The following is a 22,185-nucleotide window of genomic DNA, read 5'->3' on the forward strand; positions in this document are numbered from 1 at the left end:
ACGAAGCTAAAGTTAACAAAGAACAATCCATACACTAACAACACATCTCATCTGCTCGTGTTGTTGTGAACGACATCGTCGATGTAACATCAATGTACAAACAAGTCGCAACTTGAAAGGCGCTCTTCTTTTAAAAATGTTTTAACAGCCTCAAGTGAGTCGCCTCTTTACCCGTCAAGCCGAGAACAGCAGCATAGCACACTTCCCCCTTTCAAAATAATAGCGCTGTACGCCCCATCCGGTCTGACGGCGCCAACAAAATAAAGGTTTCAAAAAAAGTACCTTACACAAGCCTAATGTACTTAAAGCAGTTATCGAGACATTTACAAAATGATTATGGTTTGACATAAAATACTGGTCAAAATTGTCCAAATAGGTATTGCACCAACAAATGTGAGAATTTTAACATTTAATAAATAAACATTTTATCAAATTTTATTTGACACAAAAAGCACACACTCTATGGTGGTAAAATAAGTGTAAAAGGTAGAAAAAAACTTAATTAAAACATAAACAAATATTTTAATTGTGTTTTATATTGCTATTGTTATTGCTATTATTATTATTTTATTTGTTGTGGTTTATTCGTTACTAATTTATATCCAGGTTTTTTTTTAAACTATATTTAAAGTTGAGTTTTGGTGGTACAGTAAATACTCATGTTTTCAAATTGATGAATAATCATGTAATTAATCATGATTACAATTTCAATCAAAATAACCGTGATTATTATTTGTGCCATAATAGTCCAACCTTAATATTTAATGAATTCTTAAAAAGTTTTTTTTTTTTAAACAGTTAAAGAAAAATGTATATTCTATAGATTCACACAATTTCTTCATAATTCTGATAATTTTAGTCCAACTAATAAAACACCAAATTTAATTAAATTATAAAAAAAAAAAAAAAAAAAAAAGTTTAATATGTATATACTGGTTCAAGCTCTGATTATTAATTATATTGTATAATACAAATCTGCAACTCCCATTATATTTAATATTTGACAAATATGAATGTGATTTATACAGTTTTGGGCCAAGAGAAGGAAGACGAAGATTCTTGGGATTCCGAGGTTGAGTTAAAAAACACACATTGGTATTTTGTTGCATCAGAAATTGTGTGTGCACAACATATTTTATCTTTTTAATACCAGCATGAAGACCACAGTGAAGACAAACAAAGCATGAAAGCAGAGAATCAAGATGAGACACCTGCCATTGGAGACACATTAGAAGAAGGTACCGGTAAGTTCTCACTTTTAAGATGTTATTTTTCTTATTGCAATTGAATCATTTCGTGCTGCAGAAACGGGAGGTAAATACGGGAGGTTCGGCACACTGACCACAGTACTCACTGAAAACAACCATTTCTTTCGTAGACCTGTTATATACTCCCTCATTTTTAAGAGGAGGAGGAGCAGGCAGGTGGATGCCGGAGCCTTGGTGGAGTAAAGGTGGGCTAAGAGGCGGCCTGGGAGAGGAGGGTAGGAATGGAATGGTCCCCGTGCTGATTTCAGGCAGCAGCATGTTATCTGTGCACGATGCCTGACCATCTGTCTCTTCATTCACACTCAAGATGTGTGCATGCAGCATGCATTACTCCACGTTGCACATTAGCCCGCCGAATCTGCACACCAACATGCCCTAATGTTTGTTATAAAGACATTACACTTCCATTTTTAGGAGGGAAAAATATGAAAATGTAAACGTTGCCTTCTTTCAAGCACACAGCATCTAAGGGGTGTTACAGGGTTAATCTAATGAACATAAGGGCATACATTTTTTGTCAAGTCAACATCATTCATACTGTAGAGTTATTGTTGAGATTTTCTGATCACCAAAGTAACTGCGATACATACCTTTGCATTTAGCATAACATAGGATCGAAGTGCATTTCCTAACTAGGGGTGTCCTGATGCAACTTTTTCCACTTTCGATATGATACCGATATTCAAGCTTTGAGTATTGACCAATACCAAAATTAGTATCATAATCTGTTGGTAGGGAAGCCCAAAATGCAGAGATGGCAGGTGCGCTGCAGGAAAACATGACTTAAATAGGATAACTGGAGACAGGAAAACAGGAGACAGGAAACCAATCATCGAGCCCTGACTGGAGGGCGAGGCAGGCATAAATAGCAGCCAGCTGATTGACAACTGGTGTGGCCAGGCTGCCAATCAACAGCAGGTGAGGGGAAACAGCAGTCATGGAGCCAAGCAAGAAATGGAACCAAAATAAGAGCGCTGACAGGAAATAAACACCAACCAAGAAAACACAACCCGACGTGAGTATGACCGATCGTCACAGTTAGTACGATATCAGCAGGAATCATACATATTTTCATTATTTTGTTTTGTGGAATGTTAGAAAAGACGCAGAGAAAGAGATTAGAAAAGATCAAGTGAAGTTATTCGAACGAACAGAGAAACACTAACCTATTTATTATTAACTATCTGGAATGGATGTATGCTGTCTTTAAGTTGAAGTAGAGTGGTAATTGTTTTTTAACCTGTCCTGTCCAGCCACATGGGCAAATAATATTGTTGATATCTGCTCTACATATTTACTTTACTAAAGAGAAGTGTGGGATACTTCTCATGTTGCATTATTTGTATACAACTTGATCGAATGTTTGAGTAACCGGACAAGGAGGGGATAGAAAGAGGGGAAAAAAGAAGACAGAGGGGGGAATAGTGGAGACAAGACGATGAGGGACAACAAAAACAACAAACCTACATCAGCAGATACAATAAATATGAATATGATACCAGTATTAAAAGATAATTTAAGTTAAGCTCTTGACGTAGTAAGTTGAATATGCGGACACGTTTGTTACTGGATACTTTCTAATACGCTTCTACCTCGGAGACTTTGTATGTGTAAGTAATATGTAACTAAGTATTTGCTGTTTTAGACTGCAATATTGTTCAATGAAAGACACTTATTACGTATGTGTGCTTAGCTGTTTTATAGATGCTAGCTTCTAGTAGCCCAGCCATATAGCCTTTTAGGCTAGCTTTTGTAATGGCTATTGGAGGACATTTAAATGTTAAGAGGCTGCCCAGCTATGCACATGTAAACATGCTGCAGGACTGCTTGTGTCAAAGCGCTTATATGGGAGATTTTACATGCAAGCCAATAAAATCTTGATACTTTTTTTTGTTTTTTGTTGCTGATATCAAATCGATATCTGATACCCATATTGGATCGGGACACCCCTATTCCTAACCATCTTGTTTAAATGTGAGCTCACGTGCACGGGAATGCTTCTTCTTGTTCACTCATCCAACAAACTGCAACTATTTGTTTATCTTTTTACCATACGTTTTCTTTAGCGCATCTGATCAACCAAGAGCTTCATATTTCACAATTCACTGCTCATGCCTGTTTACAGTTAACCTTTGTGCTACATTGTGAGTTCATCAGTCAAATGGGATCTCTGGGGTGACTGAAAGACTTCACCTTGACACTGACTTGCTTTAAACTTCTGGGTTATTCCAGTGGTTCTCAATTATTTTCCGTCATGGGACAGAAATGTAGACATATAGACACTAATATTAAAAGTCCTTTGCCCCGACACCTCACAGCCCCGCTATTTGATAGGTACAGTATTGACTTTTGATATATTGGTGGAAAAGAAACCCCTTCTTTTTGCTGCAGTCCCCCGTGAGGAGCAAAGTGGTAGGACAAGACAGTTCAGCTCAATGCAACAGTGCACAATATATATCAACTAGGGCTGCAAAGATTAAGCCAATGTTTCTTAACCATAGGGCCGGTAGCCCATATTTGGGCCGTTAGCGCCCCCCAAAAATATCTGTTTCTTAGCTTAGGTCCATTTGGGCTGCAGCGGTGCTCAGTTGTTAACCCACTTTTCCACCACTTGTAGCAGTTATGACAATATAAAAAAACAGAAGAAGTCTGGAGCTAGTTGAAGAGGAGTATCTTAAGTGCAAAAATTATGACTAAAGTGGCAAAGCTGTATTTTTGTTTTGTATTTAAAAATGTTTGACTGTTTATTTGAGAAACCTATATATCATTGTTTTTATTTATTATAGCACAACATGTATGTACATTTATTTTCCATCAGTTTTTAAGAGTCCCTTTTTAAGCAGTATATTTCGTTAGTATTTATTTTACTAATCAGCCTGACCTAAGCCTTATTAATAATCTTTGTGATTATTCCAGAGGGAACTCTCCTGAAGGAATCAATCAATCAATCAATCAATCAATCAATCTTTATTTATATAGCCCTAAATCACAAGTGTCTCAAAGGGCTGCACAAGCCACAACGACATCCTCGGTACAAAGCCCACATACGGGCAAGGAAAAACTCACCCCAGTGGGACGTCGATGTGAATGACTATGAGAAACCTTGGAGAGGACCGCATATGTGGGTAACCCCCCCCCCTCTAGGGGAGACCGAAAGCAATGGATGTCGAGTGGGTCTGACATAATATTGTGAGAGTCCAGTCCATAGTGGATCCAACATAATAGTAAGAGTCCAGTCCATAGTGGGGCCAGCAGGAAACCATCCCGAGCGGAGACGGGTCAGCAACGTAGAGATGTTCCCAGCCGATGCACAGGCGAGCGGTCCACCCCGGGTCCCGACTCTGGACATCCAGCACTTCATCCATGGCCACCGGACCTGTGCCCCCCCCCCCTCAAGGAAAAGGGGAGCAGAGGAGAAAAGAAAAGAAACGGCAGATCAACTGGTCTAACAGGGGGGCTATTTAAAGGCTAGAGTATACAAATGAGTTTTAAGATGGGACTTAAATGCTTCTACTGAGGTAGCATCTCTAATTGTTACCGGGAGGGCATTCCATAGTACTGGAGCCCGAATAGAAAACGCTCTATAGCCCGCAGACTTTTTTTGGGCTCTGGGAATCACTAATAAGCCGGAGTTCTTTGAACGCAGATTTCTTGCCGGGACATATGGTACAATGCAATCGACAAGATAGGACGGAGCTAAACCGTGTAGTATTTTATACGTAAGTAGTAAAACCTTAAAGTCACATCTTAAGTGCACAGGAAGCCAGTGCAGGTGAGCCAGTATAGGCGTAATATGATCAAACTTTCTTGTTCTTGTCAAAAGTCTAGCAGCCGCATTTTGTACCAACTGTAATTTTTTAATGCTAGACATAGGGAGACCCGAAAATAATACGTTACAGTAGTCGAGACGAGACGTAACGAACGCATGAATAATGATCTCAGCGTCGCTAGTGGATAAAATAGAACGAATTTTAGCGATATTACGGAGATGGAAGAAGGCCGTTTTAGTAACACTCTTAATGTGTGATTCAAACGAGAGAGTTGGGTCGAAGATAATACCCAGATTCTTTACTGATTCGCCTTGTGTAATTGTTTGGTTGTCAAATGTTAAGGTGGTATTATTAAATAAATGTCGGTGTTTAGCAGGACCGATAATCAGCATTTCCGTTTTCTTGGCGTTGAGTTGCAAGAAGTTAGCGGACATCCATTGTTTAATTTCATTAAGACACGCCTCCAGCTGACTACAATCCGGCGTGTTGGTCAGCTTTAGGGGCATGTAGAGTTGGGTGTCATCAGCATAACAATGAAAGCTAACACCGTATTTGCGTATGATGTCGCCTAGCGGCAGCATGTAAATACTAAAGAGTGCAGGGCCAAGAACCGAACCCTGAGGAACTCCGCACGTTACCTTAACATAGTCCGAGGTCACATTATTATGGGAGACGCATTGCATCCTGTCAGTAAGATAAGAGCTAAACCACGACAAAGCTAAGTCTGACATACCAATACGTGTTTTGATACGCTCTAATAAAATATTATGATCGACGGTATCGAAAGCAGCGCTAAGATCAAGAAGCAGCAACATAGATGACGCATCAGAATCCATCGTTAGCAGTAGATCATTAGTCATTTTTGCGAGGGCTGTCTCCGTAGAGTGATTTGCCCTGAAACCGGATTGAAAAGGTTCACAGAGATTGTTAGACACTAAGTGTTCATTTAGCTGCTGTGCGACAATTTTTTCGAGGATTTTCGAAATAAAGGGAAGGTGGGACACCGGTCGGTAGTTTACCATGAGGTCAGGATCAAGGTTAGGTCTTTTGAGCAGAGGATGAATAACCGCAATAACAATAAAGTACTATCTATCTATCTACATGGTTTCATATAATTTGACAAGGTTGTAAACTGGAAGTAGTTTAGACATCATTTTTATTACGATTAAAATCAAGAGTAAGATTACTAATTCAGTCTTAGTATTTGATGGGGTCCCGGGCCCCTCTGTAGTGGAAAAGTTGGGCCTCGAGGTTCATTTAATTTGATTATAAAACAGTTTTGATACTTTTCTGTTGCTTTGATTATTTGTTTTATACGTGCAACTATGGTAATAAATACTGATAAAATCGATTTTTTTGGAATTCCTAGAACTTTAAATATGCGGACATACTGTAGTTTCCGTTCGGCCGCTGCAGAGATCTGTAGGTGTGAAAGAGTTTTATTTTTATTTTTTAATATTTTATTAATGCACACATGTTAAAAAAGCAATTCATATGTTGCTGATGTGCAGTTATTAGAACACTGAATGAAGGTTATGACAAGTAATATTTTGTTGTTTATTTCAACTATTTTGCCTAATACAGGAGTGTCCAAACTTTTTGCCCTGGGGGCCGCATTGAGCTAAAAAACTTGGGTCCAGGTCCAAAGCCATAAGTCGACTGCATGTAAAGTTATAAATATATATATACATATATGCGACCCAAAGAGGGACAAGCGGTAGAAAATGGATGGATTGATGATTTGTACATATAATGATATAACGGATATATAATTGATTATTAATATTATTGGATATATAGTATGTTAAAGTTCAACTCCGACTTTGTTTACTTCCATGACAACCTCCTTAAAATGTTTCAATCAATCAGAAATATCAAGCAGCTAAAATGCACCAAACATGGATAAGTGTGGAGCGAGTGTTTAGCATTTATCCCATCATGCCTTGTAATGTATTTAAACGGATGTAATTTTAAATTTTTTATGATGCTTGGACATTTTGTAATATCCACAAAGATCAGTGAGCAGGTTGTGTTATGTGTGACCATGTCTGTTGACTTTTTGTGCTGGTTGGATTTTGTTTTGATTTTTTAACACCATGACAAGGGAAGGTTGTTTGCATTGTAAATGCTGCGCTTGAATTAATTCAGGGCTTAATTAAAGTGTATTGATTATAGAATTTCTCACGTTGACCACAAGATGGCAACAAAGTGCTACCATTTATAGCAGAGGCCCCCAAACTACGGGCCGGATCCGGCCCCCCAGCATCCAAAATCCGGCCCACGGGAAGTCACAAGTTATTTTTTAATTTTTTTTAATTTATTTTTTTAAGTCTTTCCTTTCTAATCCATTGTCTACCGCTTGTTACTCTCGGTGTCTCCTAGCCGCTCAGGCAAATCATATTGTCTAAAAATGTATTTTCCCATCGATAACGTGACAATGTTAAATGTTGATGAACATCAACGTTAATTGATGTTAAATGACAAAACAGATTATAAAGACAATGTATATATGTATATATATTTATATATACAGCCTGGCCCCCGGCCAATGTTTTTCAACCCAATGCGGCCCCCGAGTCAAAAAGTTTGGGGACCCCTAATTTATAGTGTCAGATTCCTCTTTGAACTCATGACTCCTCGTGGGCCAAATTAAAGAGGCCGGGGGGCCGTAGTTTGGACATCCCTGGCCTAATATGCATTGAGGTTTTATCCGATTACTCGAATAATCGGGAAAAAATTATCAATCGATTACACTTGGTTCCAAAAAATAACTGATAGCTGAAGCTCTTCTATCAACTTAAATAAACCAAAATGGTTTTGTCTCCTTAAAAACAGGCCTTCGTTCTCCTGCGGCCGAAAATAAAGACGACGATAATGGGAGTGTTCAGAAGGAGGGTGGCACACAAAAAGAGGTATGGTTGGCACGTCTACACAAATCGATATTTTTTTAACGCAATCTAATAGTAATATCTTTGCACACCACTAGAGTGAAAACACCAAATGGGGACTGCTTTTGAGCAAATGTGAAGGAAAAGTCAACGAAAAGACAGGTGAGGTGATTTTTAACAATTAAAGTACCGTATTTTTCGGACTATAAGTCGCAGTTTTTTTCATAGTTTGGCCGGGCTCCAGTGCGACTTATATATGTTTTTTTCCTTTTTTATTATGCATTTTCGGCAGGTGCGACTTATACTCCGAAAAATACGGTATACATGATTGTGTCTTTATGTTTTTCTGCGTCCTTAGCAGACTTGATGGAAGAACTTGGTTTGGGAGACTTTGACTATGCTGAAGGTCGGTTGTGAGTTGGGCACACCAAGCTGGCCTTAACGTAAAGGACACCTTACTTACAGCCATTTTTCTACAGATGGGTCCGAGTGGGATACATCCAGCAATGCCAGTAAGAGGAGTCTCCCAGGATGCACCGAGACACGCCCAGCACCAAAGGAAGTCCCAGAATGCATCAGTAAGGAGGAAGAAGTGGTACCCAAAGCGGCCATTGCTACACCGAGGAAAGTTGGAACCGATGAGAAACAGGCTCCTCATGCCCAACCTCGTACAAAGAAGATGGCGCCTCAAGAGAGCGACAGTAAGCTTCACGCAGGTTTTTAAAACGTCCAATCACATCATTTCATCTGAAATATCCTTTTTCACCTATTTAGAATTAGACCGTTCAGCTTCACCATGCAATGAGGCCAAAATGGACAATCACCAAACTCAGGCAGCAGTTATAGCAAGTAAGTAGACCCATTTTTAACAATCTCTCTAAAGTGCACATTCTTTTTTTTCTTTTTTTTTTACAAAGACCCTATTTGCTCTTAGGCTCCCCTGTACTTTCGACAAGTGGCAGCAAACGCCCATTGCAGTCTGATGAGCAGCAACAGCAGGTGAGAGACAACCAAGTGACACCAACGCACAGTGTTATACTGTAAATCAGGGGTGCCCAGTACGTCGATCGTGAGCTACCGGTCGATCAGGGAGGGTGTGTCAGTCGATCGCCAGCCAGGCATTAAAAAAATAGACCTAAAAATTACCGATCATCAATCTTCACCAAGACGCATACTTGCCAACCCTCCCGAATTTTCCGGGAGACTCCCGAAATTCAGCGCCTCTCCCGAAAACCTCCCGTGACAAATATTCTCCCGAAAATCTCCCGATTTTCAGCCGGAGCTGGAGGCCACGCCTCCTCCAGCTCCATGCGGACCTGAGTGAGGACAGCCTTTTTTCACGACGGGAGGACAACAGGGTGACAAGAACTAAATCATCCAGACTAGAGATAAATTGTATTATTATGTTTATCTTACCTAAAAATAAATATATTTACTAATTTAAAAAAACAAAAACGAAATACATTTTTACTATATTTTGCTAAAAACATCAAAATTAATTGTATTTTTATTTGTATTTTTTCTGACTCCTTATTACATCCAGCCATAGAATTATACATTAAAATAAACATATTTGAAATAATTAATTTTAAATTATCATAATAATTCATTTAAAATGACTACCGGTATATTTAATTATTAAAATAATTGCTTGTTTATCAACAACTTTAGCATTTTATTCATTACATTTTGAAGCTCTCAGAAGCCAAGTTATGTTATATTCCTTAAGATTTATTTATGCAAGTTTGAAGTATCAATTATCTAAACACAGTTTTGTTTGCATATTTTCAGGATGTATATATATATATATATATATGTATATATATATATATATGTATGAAATACTTCACTTGGTGAATTCTAGCTGTCAATATACTCCTCCCCTCTTAACCACGCCTCCAACCACGCCCCGCCCCACCCCTGACCACGCCCCCCACCTCCCGAAATCGGAGGTTTCAAGGTTGGCAAGTATGCCAAGACGTCACTTTCGTCACTTGATTGACATTCACGGCACCGGAGCGTCTTGTGAGATGACGCTGGCTGCTGCGAGCTCATTATTAAGAAAAAATTACTGACAGGAAGGCGAGAAACACTTTTTATTTCAACAGACTCTCGCATTGTACCTGCCGTCAACACTCTAAAGACCGACTGCACAGTTTCTGTCTTCACAATAAAAGCGCTGCTCCCTCCTGCCTGCGCTAACCAAATAAGAGTCTCAGAAAGCTGGCGTGCACAAGCCAGCACGCTACGGCGTTTGCCGCCAATGTATTTCTTGTAAAGTGTACAAAAAGGAGTATGGAAGCTGGACAAAGAATATGCCAAAAACCAACCACTTTCATGTGGTATTGGACAGAAAGGAGGACTTTTTTTCTCCTCCATTTGAAAATGCGGACTTTATCAGCACTGCTGTCTGATTCCAATCAATTCAAGTCATCAGAATCAGGTAATACACCAACTTATATTCTTGTCTTCATGAAAGAAAGGAATCTATATGTGTTAAACATGGTTGTTTTATTATTAAACACATTTAACTTGTTAACAAAAACGTCTCGATCATAAATAAATAAATATATATTATATGGATGAATGAGGTAGATCCCCTCGACTTGGTCAATTGAAAAGTAGCTCGCCTGCAGAAAAAGTGTGGGCACCCCTGCTGTATATGTATATACATAGGCGTGGTTTAATAACAGTGCCACCATTTGAGGTATTTGTCGGTAAAATAGTAGCATAGGCCACACAGTACGAGTGGATGTTTATACAAATGTTGTGTGCATACTACACAAACGCATAGTCATGTAAAAAAAATGGGGTGTGGTTGTACCAAGAAGAAGAAGACAAGTTATGGTGCCCGCGGCAGACGCCCTCTGTGCAGCCACTAAACCGTCACATATAGCAGCTTAAAAAAATCTGCCTTAAAGGGGAACTGTACTTTTTGGAATTTTGCCTATCACTCACAATCCTTATGTAATAATAATACCTGGGATTTATATAGCGCTTTTCTAAGTACCCAAAGTCGCTTTACATGTAGAACCCATCATTCATTCACACCTGGTGGTGGTAAGCTACTTTCATAGCCACAGCTGCCCTGGGGTAGACTGACGGAAGCGTGGCTGCAATTTGCGCCAACGGCCCCTCCGACCATCACCTATCATTCATCATTCAATTCACCGGTGTGAGTGGCACCGGGGGCAAAGGGTAAAGTGTCCCGTCTAAGGACACAACGGCAGCGATTTTTTTTTTGGATGGTAAGATGCGGGGAGCGAACCTGCAACCCTCAGGTTTCTGACACGGTTGCTCTACCCACTACGCCATGTAAGACAAGCACACATATGTTTTTCTCTTTTTTATGCATTCCAACCCGTAAAAAAAAACGCTAGCAAAAGTCAGCTAACAATGGAGCCAAAGGGAGTTGCTCTATTCCGCCTATAAAGCGCTGTAAAAAAAAAAAAACTTCAAAGTTTTATATACATGCTGTGAGTATGCATTTAATGGAGTAACAGGCACATTAATAATAACATGTGATATTTACGTATTTTGGATTGGCGGTAGCACTGGGCGATTACATTATCGTGATTGATGATCGACATTAATATGAGTTCGATCACGGTGATCAGCTGTTCGCATTTTCACCTCGATGGCAGAAATGTCTGTTAGAAGTTACCGCAGTAGTAAACAGGAAGGAAGCAACAACGCTTAGTATTTTCTGCACGGAACAATCCGCCTTTATTGACCGTGATGCTGTATATGTCTGTAAATCTGTTTGTCTTTGTGTACGTTTACGTGTGTGTGAGTGTGTGTGTGTGCGCAACCTTCTATTCCACCGTCGCGCAAGTCAAGCTCGTCATGACGTAATTAATGTTTGATCAGCGTTGTTCCTCTTCCCCCTTACACAGCTGGAAGTACAGCCCAGAAAAATAAAACAAAGAACTACGGTTAACACTAGCATAGCACAACCTTTAGAAGGACAGCAACTTCAGTGACACACTTTAGTTTCAATATATGCTGCAGCTCACCAATAATCCTGCCTTGAGTGCGGATATGCAGGCACTCAAATGTCTTTGTGACTAAATTACTGTATTGGTGCCGGCTGGGAGAATACACACACCCACTAATTTAATCAGAAAAAGGCATTTTTATTTTTTAAATAATTTTCTTTCAGACTTTTTGTTTTTGTGTGTGCAAAGATATAACATGTACTAAAAAATCCTGCAGACACTTTTTTTTTTTCAAATCATTTGAGGTTGTAGATAAAAAACATTTTGCTCCTGAAATAATCATTAAACATGTTTTATGTGTTGGTACACATCTTTTCACAGTACCTCAAATTCAAACTCCACATTGTGGGTGACCACTTGCTGTTTGCCAAACACTGGTGAGAAGCACTGATGTATACAAGTAATCAAAGAACACAAATAATAATTTACCATTTGAAAGTGTTGTTTAGTAAATGTTAACTTGAAATTAAAGTCGTATAGTATTCACTACACCAATTATACTGTGTTTACTGCGGAAGGTTTGTGATGTCAAGCAAAAAAAAACAAAAAAAAGAACTCCAGGACTTGTGATCACTGCACCACTAAAAGTAGTTCCTCGGGGTTAGCACTTATAATAACACTAATGCCGATACTTGGTTAATATTCAAGTCACAAGATGTAAATATAGTATTGTCGCTTTTTCAATGTTTTTTTATATGGCATTATGGGCACAATGAATTCCTTGCATTGTTAGCCACCTCATAATTGCTGTATTTTACCAATTAGAATGCATAAAAAAAGAAAAAACTAATGTGTTATTGTCTTACATAGGAATTGTGAATGATAGGCAAAATCCTAAAAAACAACGCAGTTCTATTTTAACTTCCTGACACCCAGAAAACTAAAAGTTGCAATGTTTTGCATTTATTGTATAGGGTGAAACAATATAACAGCTTTTTTAAATCTGAAAATATGTAGATTTTTCTGCAATGTCTTTTGCTCTGGACAACTTGGTCTATTCTACTCTTCAAGAGTACCAAAATGCATTGCTGAGTCTCAGAAGGCTATTGTCTATCATTCTGCATCTCTGTTTAAGGTATTCTACTGTCTTTTAAAATGGTATGGAAAGATCATTGTGAAATTCCTTAATTTTTGGTCTTTGTCTTGTTTTGTGTTTTCCGCCTATGCCTCCAAGGAGAAGGATGATGTATTTGAGTCCTGCGATCCACACACAACTGCCTATATGGCTTCTGATGGTGGAGACAACAGTAGCGATGTTAGAGATCAGAAGAGTGCAGAGGCGAAGCCTAATGATGCGGCTCTACTTGAGACGCAGTATGAGAATCTTTGGGAAGAAATGGAGAAAAGGGAAGTAAAACCCACCTTCGGTAGAGCTGCTGAAAGTTTAAATGAGACCAAGGCTAACTTAGCTGAAGAGTCAAGTGATGAGGAGGACGGGAAGGTGATTTTACGGCCCAATGCTAGAGCAAGAAGGCTGGTTCGCCTCTCAGTGCCCAAACATGAGGAGTCCGGATCGGAAGATTCAGAGGCCGCTGACAACTCCCTGAGCGAGGAGAAGATGCCAGAAGAGGAACCTAACCTCTGTGAGACAACACAAGCCCTCGCAGCAAAGGAGCTCTCTGTTGCCACATCTGATGGTGCCAGACTTGGACCTTGTCACAATCTTAAACCAGAAGAACCTGAGAGGAGCCACACCACCTCTGACAAGAACCCCAAAGAACTTCCCAGGTCTAAGCATTTATGGCCCAGCAGACTTTCAGCATCATCCATGGTTGTTTCTGGTGAAGACTTTAAAGAAGACATATTTAAGCACAGGGGTGATGAGGACTGTCTGGAGGGACATGAAGGAAAACTCCAAAAAGAGGTAGAAGATGGCTCATCCTGTGACTGTGTTTCATCTTATTTTATTAACAATGCGTGTGGAGAGCTTTAACTTTGGACACATAAGTGTTTTGTTTTCTTGTGTGATATTGCACTTCTTAGTCTTGTGTTGTTTTTGTGGTTTACAGAATACATCCTACACTATAGACTAGTGCAGGGGTCGGCAACCCGCGGCTCTTTGATCACTCTGATGCGGCTCAGCAGCTTACTTGCTGAACCCCCCAATTTTCCCGTGAGACTTCCGGATTTCAGTGCCTCTCGCAGAAGACTTCCAGGATTAATATTCACTGATTTTCACCCTTACAGCTATAATAGGGGCGTGCCATGATGGTACAACATTTGACGCTCTCTACAATCTGTATTAACAGCGTGCCAGCCTAACAGTTGTTATACAATATACATCTTCTGCTTGCATACGTACGTGACAGCAAGGGATACTTGGTCAACAGCCACACAGGTTACACTGACGGTGACCATATAAAACAACTTTAACACTCTTACTAATAATGCGCCACACTTTGAACCAAAACCAAACAAGAATGACAAACACATTTCGGGAGAACATCTGCACCTTAACACAACATAACAAATACCCAGAATCCCATGCAGACCTGACTCTTCCGGGCTACATTATACACCCCTGCTACCACCAAATCCCGCCCCCACCCCAACCCTGCTCCCTCACACATCACCCCCCCCCCCCCCCCCCCCCCTCCCCCCCTCTGCGTCGGTTGAGGTGGGCGGGGTTTGGTAGCTGGGGTGTATAATGTATCCCGGAAGAGTTAGGGCTGCATGGGATTCTGGGTATTTGTCCTGGTGTGTTTATGTTGTGTTACTGTGCAGATGTTCTCCCGAAATGTGTTTGTCATTCTTGTTTGGTGTGGGTTCACAGTGTGGCGCATTATTAGTAAGAGTGTTATAGTTGTTTTTTTTTATACCGCCACCGTCAGTGTAACCTGTGTGGTTGTTGACCAAGTATGCCTTGCTGTCACCTACGTGAGCAAGCGGAAACACCATACAACGTGTGGCCGATCAGGCACGCTGGTTGTATTGGGTGCTGTTTGCTGTACCATCACGGCACGCATGACGCTGACAAGTGCCATTCATTTAAAACCCGCGTGCCGCACCAGCTTTCAAATTCCATATAAAGGTGTGGGCAGCGTGTCTGAGACCCCTGGTTTATACATAACACAAAGCAAAAAGAAAACTTTGTATGTAGTGTTATTTCATTTAAAATTTCCAAAAAAATTTGCGGCTCCCAATCTTTTCTATAATTTGCGAAACTGGTCAAAATGGCTCTTTGACTGGTAAAGGTTGCCGACCCCTGGACTAGTGCATCCTGCATGGACTTGGCATGTGTTCTCTCCCCCACTAGAATTTGCTTCTTTGTGCGTCTCTGTCAAGTACAATTACTGCAGCAAGGTGTTCGGTCTCCAAAGAGACCTTCAATTATGTATAACCTTGTGCGAGATGTGCAAAACTTACCTGAACGCTGACTCGAACGTGCTTATTTCTTCTTTTTAGGTTGACAAAGTTACTAACAAGGCTGCTGTTTCAATGAAGAACATCAGTGATTACAGTGACACAGGCGGAAGAGCATTAAAGGAACTCACCAATAAGAAGCCTGAGACGAGGTCAGTGAGTCGCTAAGAGACGTCAAGACAAGCTTGAGGTCTCTCAACAAGCACAGAAACCTACTGTGCACAAAAGTCTGAACTTTCTTATTCTTATTGCAATTTTTAAGTTATTACCAGGGTTTTTTGGTTTTTTTTGCCTCCAAAGCAGCAGCAGACCTCTGGTGGAATCACAACTCTCACGCAAAGCAGAAGAAAAGACCGTAGAGAAGAACTCGCTGCCAACAGCAGTTGGCAAGGCCTGTGGAACCCCTCAGACCGACACCAGACAGCTTTCTATGTTTGATGACAGCACTTTGAGTGACGTGACGGACGATGAAGGAAGGTATGCATGCGGCAGTAGCGAACCTCTGGTATATTCTTGCATACAGTTGGGCCCGATGTTATGATGTTCTAAAAAGTTAATTCATACTGTACACAGGGTTTCCGCGGGTCATTAAACAGCATTATAAGCAGAGGTGGGTAGTAACGCGCTACATTTACTCCGTTACATCTACTTGAGTAACTTTTGGGATAAATTGTACTTCTAAGAGTAGTTTTAATGCAACATACTTTTACTTTTACTTAAGTATATTTATAGAGAAGGAACGCTACTTTTACTCCGCTACTTTTATCTACATTCAGCTCGCTACTCGCTACTAATTTTTATCGATCTGTTAATGCACGCTTTGTTTGTTTTGGTCTGTCAGACAGACCTTCATAGTGCCTGCCTTACTGGTGACGTTCCACTTCGTTCCACCAATCAGATGCAGTCACTGGTGACGTTGGACCAATCAAACAGAACCAGGTGGTCACATGACCTGACTTAAACAAGTTGAAAAACTTATTGGGGTGTTACCATTTAGTGGTCAATTGTACGGAATGTGTACTGTACTGTGCAATCTAAAAATAACAGTTCCAATCAATCAATCAAAAGTGTGAAGGAAAAAAGATACTTTTTTATTTCAACCGTACATCCTGTCAAAAGCCTAAAGACTGACCGCACATGAGGACGTTCCTGTCTTCACAATAAAAGTGCCGCTCCATCGCGCCTGCGCTTTCAAAACAAGAGTCACCGAAAGCCAGCGCAAACAAGCTAGCAAGCTACGGAGTTTGACGCAAATATATTTATTGTAAAGTATATAAAAACGAATATGGAAGCTGGAAACTTTCATGTGGTATTAGACAGGAAGGAGGAACTTTTCTTCTCCTCCATTTGAAAACGTGGACGTTATCATCCCTGCTGTCTGATTACAATCAACGCAAGTCATCAGAATCAGGTAATACACCAACTTATATTCTAGTCTTCATGAAAGAAAGGAATCTATATGTGTTAAACATGCATGTATATTCATTAAAACACCTTTAACATGTAAACAAAAACAGCAAAATAAATACATATAAATGATATACTGTATATATCAATGTATATGTATCTATGTATGTATATATATATATATATATATATATATATATATATATACAGTATATATATATATATATATATATATATATATATATATATGTATATATATATATATATATATATATATATATATATATATATATATATATATATATATTTATATATATATATATGATATGAGTGTGTATGTTACTCATCAGTTACTCAGTACTTGAGTAGTTTTTTCACAACATACTTTTTACTTTTACTCAAGTAAATATTTGGGTGACTACTCCTTACTTTTACTTGAGTAATAAATCTCTAAAGTAACAGTACTCTTACTTGAGTACAATTTCTGGCTACTCTACCCACCTCTGATTATAAGTCATTAAATGGATTTTGCTACAATAAGGCCTCAAATGGCATTAAAAAGCATTAAAAGTAATTAAATTGATGTTTCTACCTCCTGTATACCTTCCAGTTTTCACAATGATCCTATTTCTTGTTGGTTTTTGACAACAGGTGCCAAACAGGAGAAGAGAAGAAAAAACAGGTATTGGTGCTTTTTTCTAAAGTTGTTCCAATACTGATTGTATATGAAATGCAAATTAAGACCCCATTTTCAATTAGAATCTCAAAGAAGTGGAGATGTCCGAAGATATGGATGAGCTCAATTCGTCGTCTGACATGACCACGGATGACTCTGACTTTTCCCATTCAGGCCATGGATGTAGCTCCCTCTTCATCCAGAACCTGGATTCAGTCACTACAGGTATTTTATTTTATTTTTAAAAAGGACTATAGAGTTCTCGGCAGGTGACAATAATCAAGTAGCTGGTGATAATGCGCTTTTTAACTTGTCTGTCATTTGTCACAAATGAGAGATCAACCAATATGATTTTTTCAGGGCTCATACCGTTACCGATTATTAGCAGTCAAGGAGGCCGATAAACGATATTTGTAGCCGATATTCATTTGCAGTAAAGTTTAGCTAAAAAATAATAGTATTTGTTAGTAAAAGGTTGGACGAGGCTTTAAGTTGTTTTTGAAAAAAAACATTTTTTAGGCAACGTCAGACCATTTATGCGGCATTAATGATGTAGTTATTTAGCCCCCAAAAAAACATAAAGGAATTTTACAAACAACTTTATATGTGTGTCTAATGCTGCAGGTCAGAGGAGCGTTAACATTTGCATTTCAAAATATGGTAAATGTCTTGGGAAAATGTTTAAAAAATATGAGATTTTTCAAATCAATAACATTTTTTAAATACATTTTATGGTTTGGACTGGAACAAAAATCATCTATCTACATCACAGTAACTCGACATCTTTTTATTTTTATACAATCTTATAGCAGCGTGAGCGCGGCAGTGTAAGCAACTGTGCAGACTGGGGAAGAATTCTCACAAGAACTCAAATAAATGCCCTATTGATATTAAAATATATTTGGGGATAATTATTGACAAAGAGGGTAATTGTTATTACTAAATTATTTTTTGGGGAAAATAGGGCTACAGCGGGTGGTTATTACTATCTACCGTATTTTTCGGACTATAAGTCGCAGTTTTTTTCATAGTTTGGCCGGGGGTGCGACTTATACTCAGGAGCTTATGTGTGAAATTATTAAGACATTACTGTAAAATATCAAATAATATTATTTAGCTCATTCACGTAAGAAACTAGACGTATAAGATTTCATGGGATTTAGTGATTAGGAGTGACAGATTGTTTGGTAAACGTATAGCATGTTCTATATGTTATAGTTATTTGAATGACTCTTACCATAATATGTTACGGTAACATACCAGGCACGTTCTCAGTTGGTTATTTATGCCTCATATAACGTACACTTATTCAGCCTGTTGTTCACTATTCTTTATTTATTTCAAATTGCCTTTCAAATGTCTATTCTTGGTGTTGGCTTTTATCAAATAAATTTCCCCGAAAAATGCGACTTATATATGTTTTTTTCCTTCTTTATTATGCATTTTCGGCCGGGGCGACTTATACTCCGGAGCGACTTATACTCCGAAAAATATGGTACTTCACTAAATATTGTTTTAAATTCTGGTATCATATTTGTATATACAGTCAAACCTGTGTTAGCGACCACCTGTCTCTGGCGGTCACTTGTCGATAACGGCCACAAAAATTTCACCCGCAGAAAAAAGTAGCCTATACTTTGTCTATAGCAGCCCCTCATTTTGAATCCCAAACAGTTTTTTGACTCCGTGTAACAGCCACAGATATCAAAATTTGCCATACCATGGTCTGTGAAATTGATGATATGAAAAAAATAAGAATGTTTGCCAGCGATTCATGTTTGTGCTTTCTGTGCCGTAATTAATGCACGTAATCCTGAATAAGGAGATGTGGCCAAGGAGAGAAAGTAAATGTATTTTTTGTGTGTGATGGTAATAATATGAAAAAATAAGAATGTTTGCTAGCGATTAATGTTTGTGTTTACTGTTTTTTCATGGGCAATAGAATTGTGCATGATGTATGTGTTTTTTCATGGGCAATAGAATTGTGCATGATGTATGTAGTGTCACGTACGATTTTTTCAGAAGTACTGAAGAAGTACGAGGAGGAAAGAGAGTGATGCCCTCAGCACGGAGCGATGAGAGAGAGGTGTATGGTCAGAGAGTGTTTGGGCCTGTGTGCGTGTGTGTGTGCGTGTGTGCGTGTGTGCGTGTGTGTGTGTGTGTGTGTGTGTGTGTGTGTGTGTGTGTGTGTGTGTGTGTGTGTGTGTGTGTGTGTGTGTGTGTGTGTGTGTGTGTGTGTGTGTGTGTTTTGTCTCATAGTAATAGTGGTACTATTGTATTGTTAGTGTACAGGAGCTTTTCTTGTTTTTGTTTGTATAGTATTGTTCTTGTATTATATTGTTTATGTTAAATGTGGAACGAGTGAGAGGGGTTGGGATATTATAAGCATCTGCTTCATCCAACCCATTTTCAAGCCCTGCATAAATGTCCCTGCCAAAATGTAAAAAAAAAAAAAGTGCGTTGTTGTACTGTGCAGGTTTGAAATAAATAATTAAATCAATCAATCAATCAATCAATCAAATGTAAGGAAATTCAAAATGGCGGCCAACCTGCGTATAGTGGCCACCTGTCTATAGCGGTCACTTTCTTTGTTTCCCTTGAGTGGTCACTATAGATAGGTTTGACTGTATTGTATCTGCTGTTGTAGTTATTTTTTTTAATTTTTTTTTTTTTAAGCTGATACAGGTAGAAAAAAGGCAGATATTGAAATCAGAATCAACGTTATTGGCCAAGCATGTTTAACACAGGCAGCACGGTGAAAGAGGGGTTAGTGCGTCTGCCTCACAATACGAAGGTCCTGGGTTTGATCCTGCGCTCGGGATCTTTCTGTGTGGAGTTTGCATGTCCTCCCTGTGACTGCGTGGGTTCCCTCCGGGTACTCCGGCTTCCTCCCACATCCAAAGACATGCACCTGGGGATAGGTTGATTGGCAACACTAAATTTGCCCTAGTGTGTGAATGTGAGTGTGAATGTTGTCTGTCTATCTGTGTTAGCCCTGCGATGAGGTGGCGACTTGTCCAGGGTGTACCCCGCCTTCCGCCCGATTGTAGCTGAGATAGGCTCCAGCGCCCCCCGCGACGTCGAAGGGAATAAGCGGTAGAAAATGGATGGATGGATGGATGTTTAACACACAAGGAATTTGACTTGGGAGACTGTTTGTCTTTGTTCAATGCAAGAAATAAAGACAACGAGAAACCCCAACTACAAGAGAGCGTAGTACTGTGGATGTACATCAAAATATCAAATATCACAAACGCACCTTCATATAGCCCACAGGTGCCAGATCTGGCCCGTCACATCATTTTTATATGGCCCGCGAAATGGTACTAATATACTTTAATAAAGAATATATTTTTACTAAATATTTGTTCTTTTTATTTTGACATTCAAAAAATACATGAACTGCATGCTTATCTTCATATACATATCTTTTCAAATTTAATATTATCTAATAATGCAACAAAACATTATATATTTTTAAAAATAAAAATAAATACTTTAATATCAGCTTGACTTATGATTTCAAAGCAAGTTATCAAATTGTGCACTGTAAAAATGACAATAGTCAGGAAAATTCTGGCAACTGAACTACCAGGTTTTTTTTTGGTACTTTTTGTGTTTACAGTAATACACTATTACATCAACAACTGTAAACTACATTTTACTGTAAAAAAAAGAGTGGTACCGTTTTTCCATTCCATTTACAGCAGTGGTTCTTAACCTTGTTGGAGGTACCGAACCCCACCAGTTTCATATGCGCATTCACCGAACCCTTCTTTAGTGAAAATTTTTTTTTTTTTTTTTTTAAATTCAAGACAAAGTTATATGTTTTTGGTAACACTTTAGTATGGGGAACATATTCTAAGTAACAAATACTAAATTTAGAGTTTTTTGCACACTAGGGGAACATATTCTAAGTAACAAAGACTTAATTTAGAGTTATTTGGTTAGGGTTAGAGGGTTAGGGTTATAATAAGGCCATGCCGAATAAGGCATTAATAAGTACTTAATAATTACTAGTTAAGAGCCAATATGTTACTAATTTGCATGTTAATAAGCAACTAATTAATGGTGAATATGTTCCCCATACTAAAGTGTTGCCATTATTACTGTTGCACAAAATGAACCGTGCATGAACATCACCTTGTTCGAAGAACAAAACCAACACAGTGCATAAACTCACAACAAATTACACACCTGCAAATCAGTGTGACTTCTGCTGTTGCCGTATCCGTAATAAGCCGATAGGGAGAAGTTTTTATTTACACGATGAGTCGGGTGTGTCTTGACCTCCGCCGAACCCCTGAGCCCGACTCACCGAACCCCTAGGGTTCGATCGAACCCAGGTTAAGAACCACTGATTTACAGTAATATGCCGTAAAATAACACTGCAACTTTTACGATAAAATTCTTGCAACTGAGCAAGTTTTTTTTTACACTAAAATAAAAAAATAAAAAAATTTAAGCGAACGTAAAAAAATACATTTTTAATCATATATTTACAAGTGGCCCTTTGAGGGCAGACAAAACTGCGATGTGGCCCTCAATGAAACCAAGTTTGACATTTGTTTATTCTTCAGACTCCAGAAGTATGGTGAAGCTGCAGAACATTTTCCACAAATATGAGCGCTCCATACAGAAAGCCAAAAGCCGCCACGCTTACTTTGCGGACAAGGTGAGCCTCCTGGAAACCGAAAAGGTGCAGCTGAGAAGCTCACTGGACGAGGTCAAGGACGTTAAATCTGCCCTAGAGCGCAACCAGCTAGAGTTGCAGACCGAAGTTACAAACCTCAGGTAGGCGCTTTCTGCGACAAA

The 22,185-nt window shown here is 39.1% G+C and overlaps 1 protein-coding gene across 10 annotated transcripts in view; it reads left to right on the forward strand.

Annotated features, from left to right (window-relative positions):
• Nucleotides 1–22,185, forward strand: part of ankrd26 (ankyrin repeat domain containing 26) — a 77,160-nt gene that overhangs the window by 21,270 nt on the left and 33,705 nt on the right. For 6 of the 10 annotated variants that reach the window (XM_061924888.1, XM_061924885.1, XM_061924889.1 and 3 more), the window contains exons 12-26: nt 1,029–1,072; nt 1,154–1,244; nt 1,379–1,483; nt 7,874–7,950; nt 8,025–8,088; nt 8,285–8,332; nt 8,406–8,627; nt 8,701–8,775; nt 8,861–8,925; nt 13,099–13,788; nt 15,330–15,439; nt 15,588–15,764; nt 17,346–17,376; nt 17,454–17,595; nt 21,951–22,164. In XM_061924888.1, coding sequence (XP_061780872.1) covers nt 1,029–1,072; nt 1,154–1,244; nt 1,379–1,483; nt 7,874–7,950; nt 8,025–8,088; nt 8,285–8,332; nt 8,406–8,627; nt 8,701–8,775; nt 8,861–8,925; nt 13,099–13,788; nt 15,330–15,439; nt 15,588–15,764; nt 17,346–17,376; nt 17,454–17,595; nt 21,951–22,164 — 2,155 coding nt within the window. The remainder of the gene's footprint in view (nt 1–1,028; nt 1,073–1,153; nt 1,245–1,378; nt 1,484–7,873; nt 7,951–8,024; nt 8,089–8,284; nt 8,333–8,405; nt 8,628–8,700; nt 8,776–8,860; nt 8,926–13,098; nt 13,789–15,329; nt 15,440–15,587; nt 15,765–17,345; nt 17,377–17,453; nt 17,596–21,950; nt 22,165–22,185) is intronic. The other 4 variants (XM_061924887.1, XM_061924886.1, XM_061924890.1 and 1 more) reach the window with 4 other exon arrangements.

The sequence above is a fragment of the Nerophis lumbriciformis genome, linkage group LG29, assembly GCF_033978685.3.
Source record: "Nerophis lumbriciformis linkage group LG29, RoL_Nlum_v2.1, whole genome shotgun sequence".
Classification (NCBI taxonomy): domain Eukaryota; kingdom Metazoa; phylum Chordata; class Actinopteri; order Syngnathiformes; family Syngnathidae; genus Nerophis; species Nerophis lumbriciformis.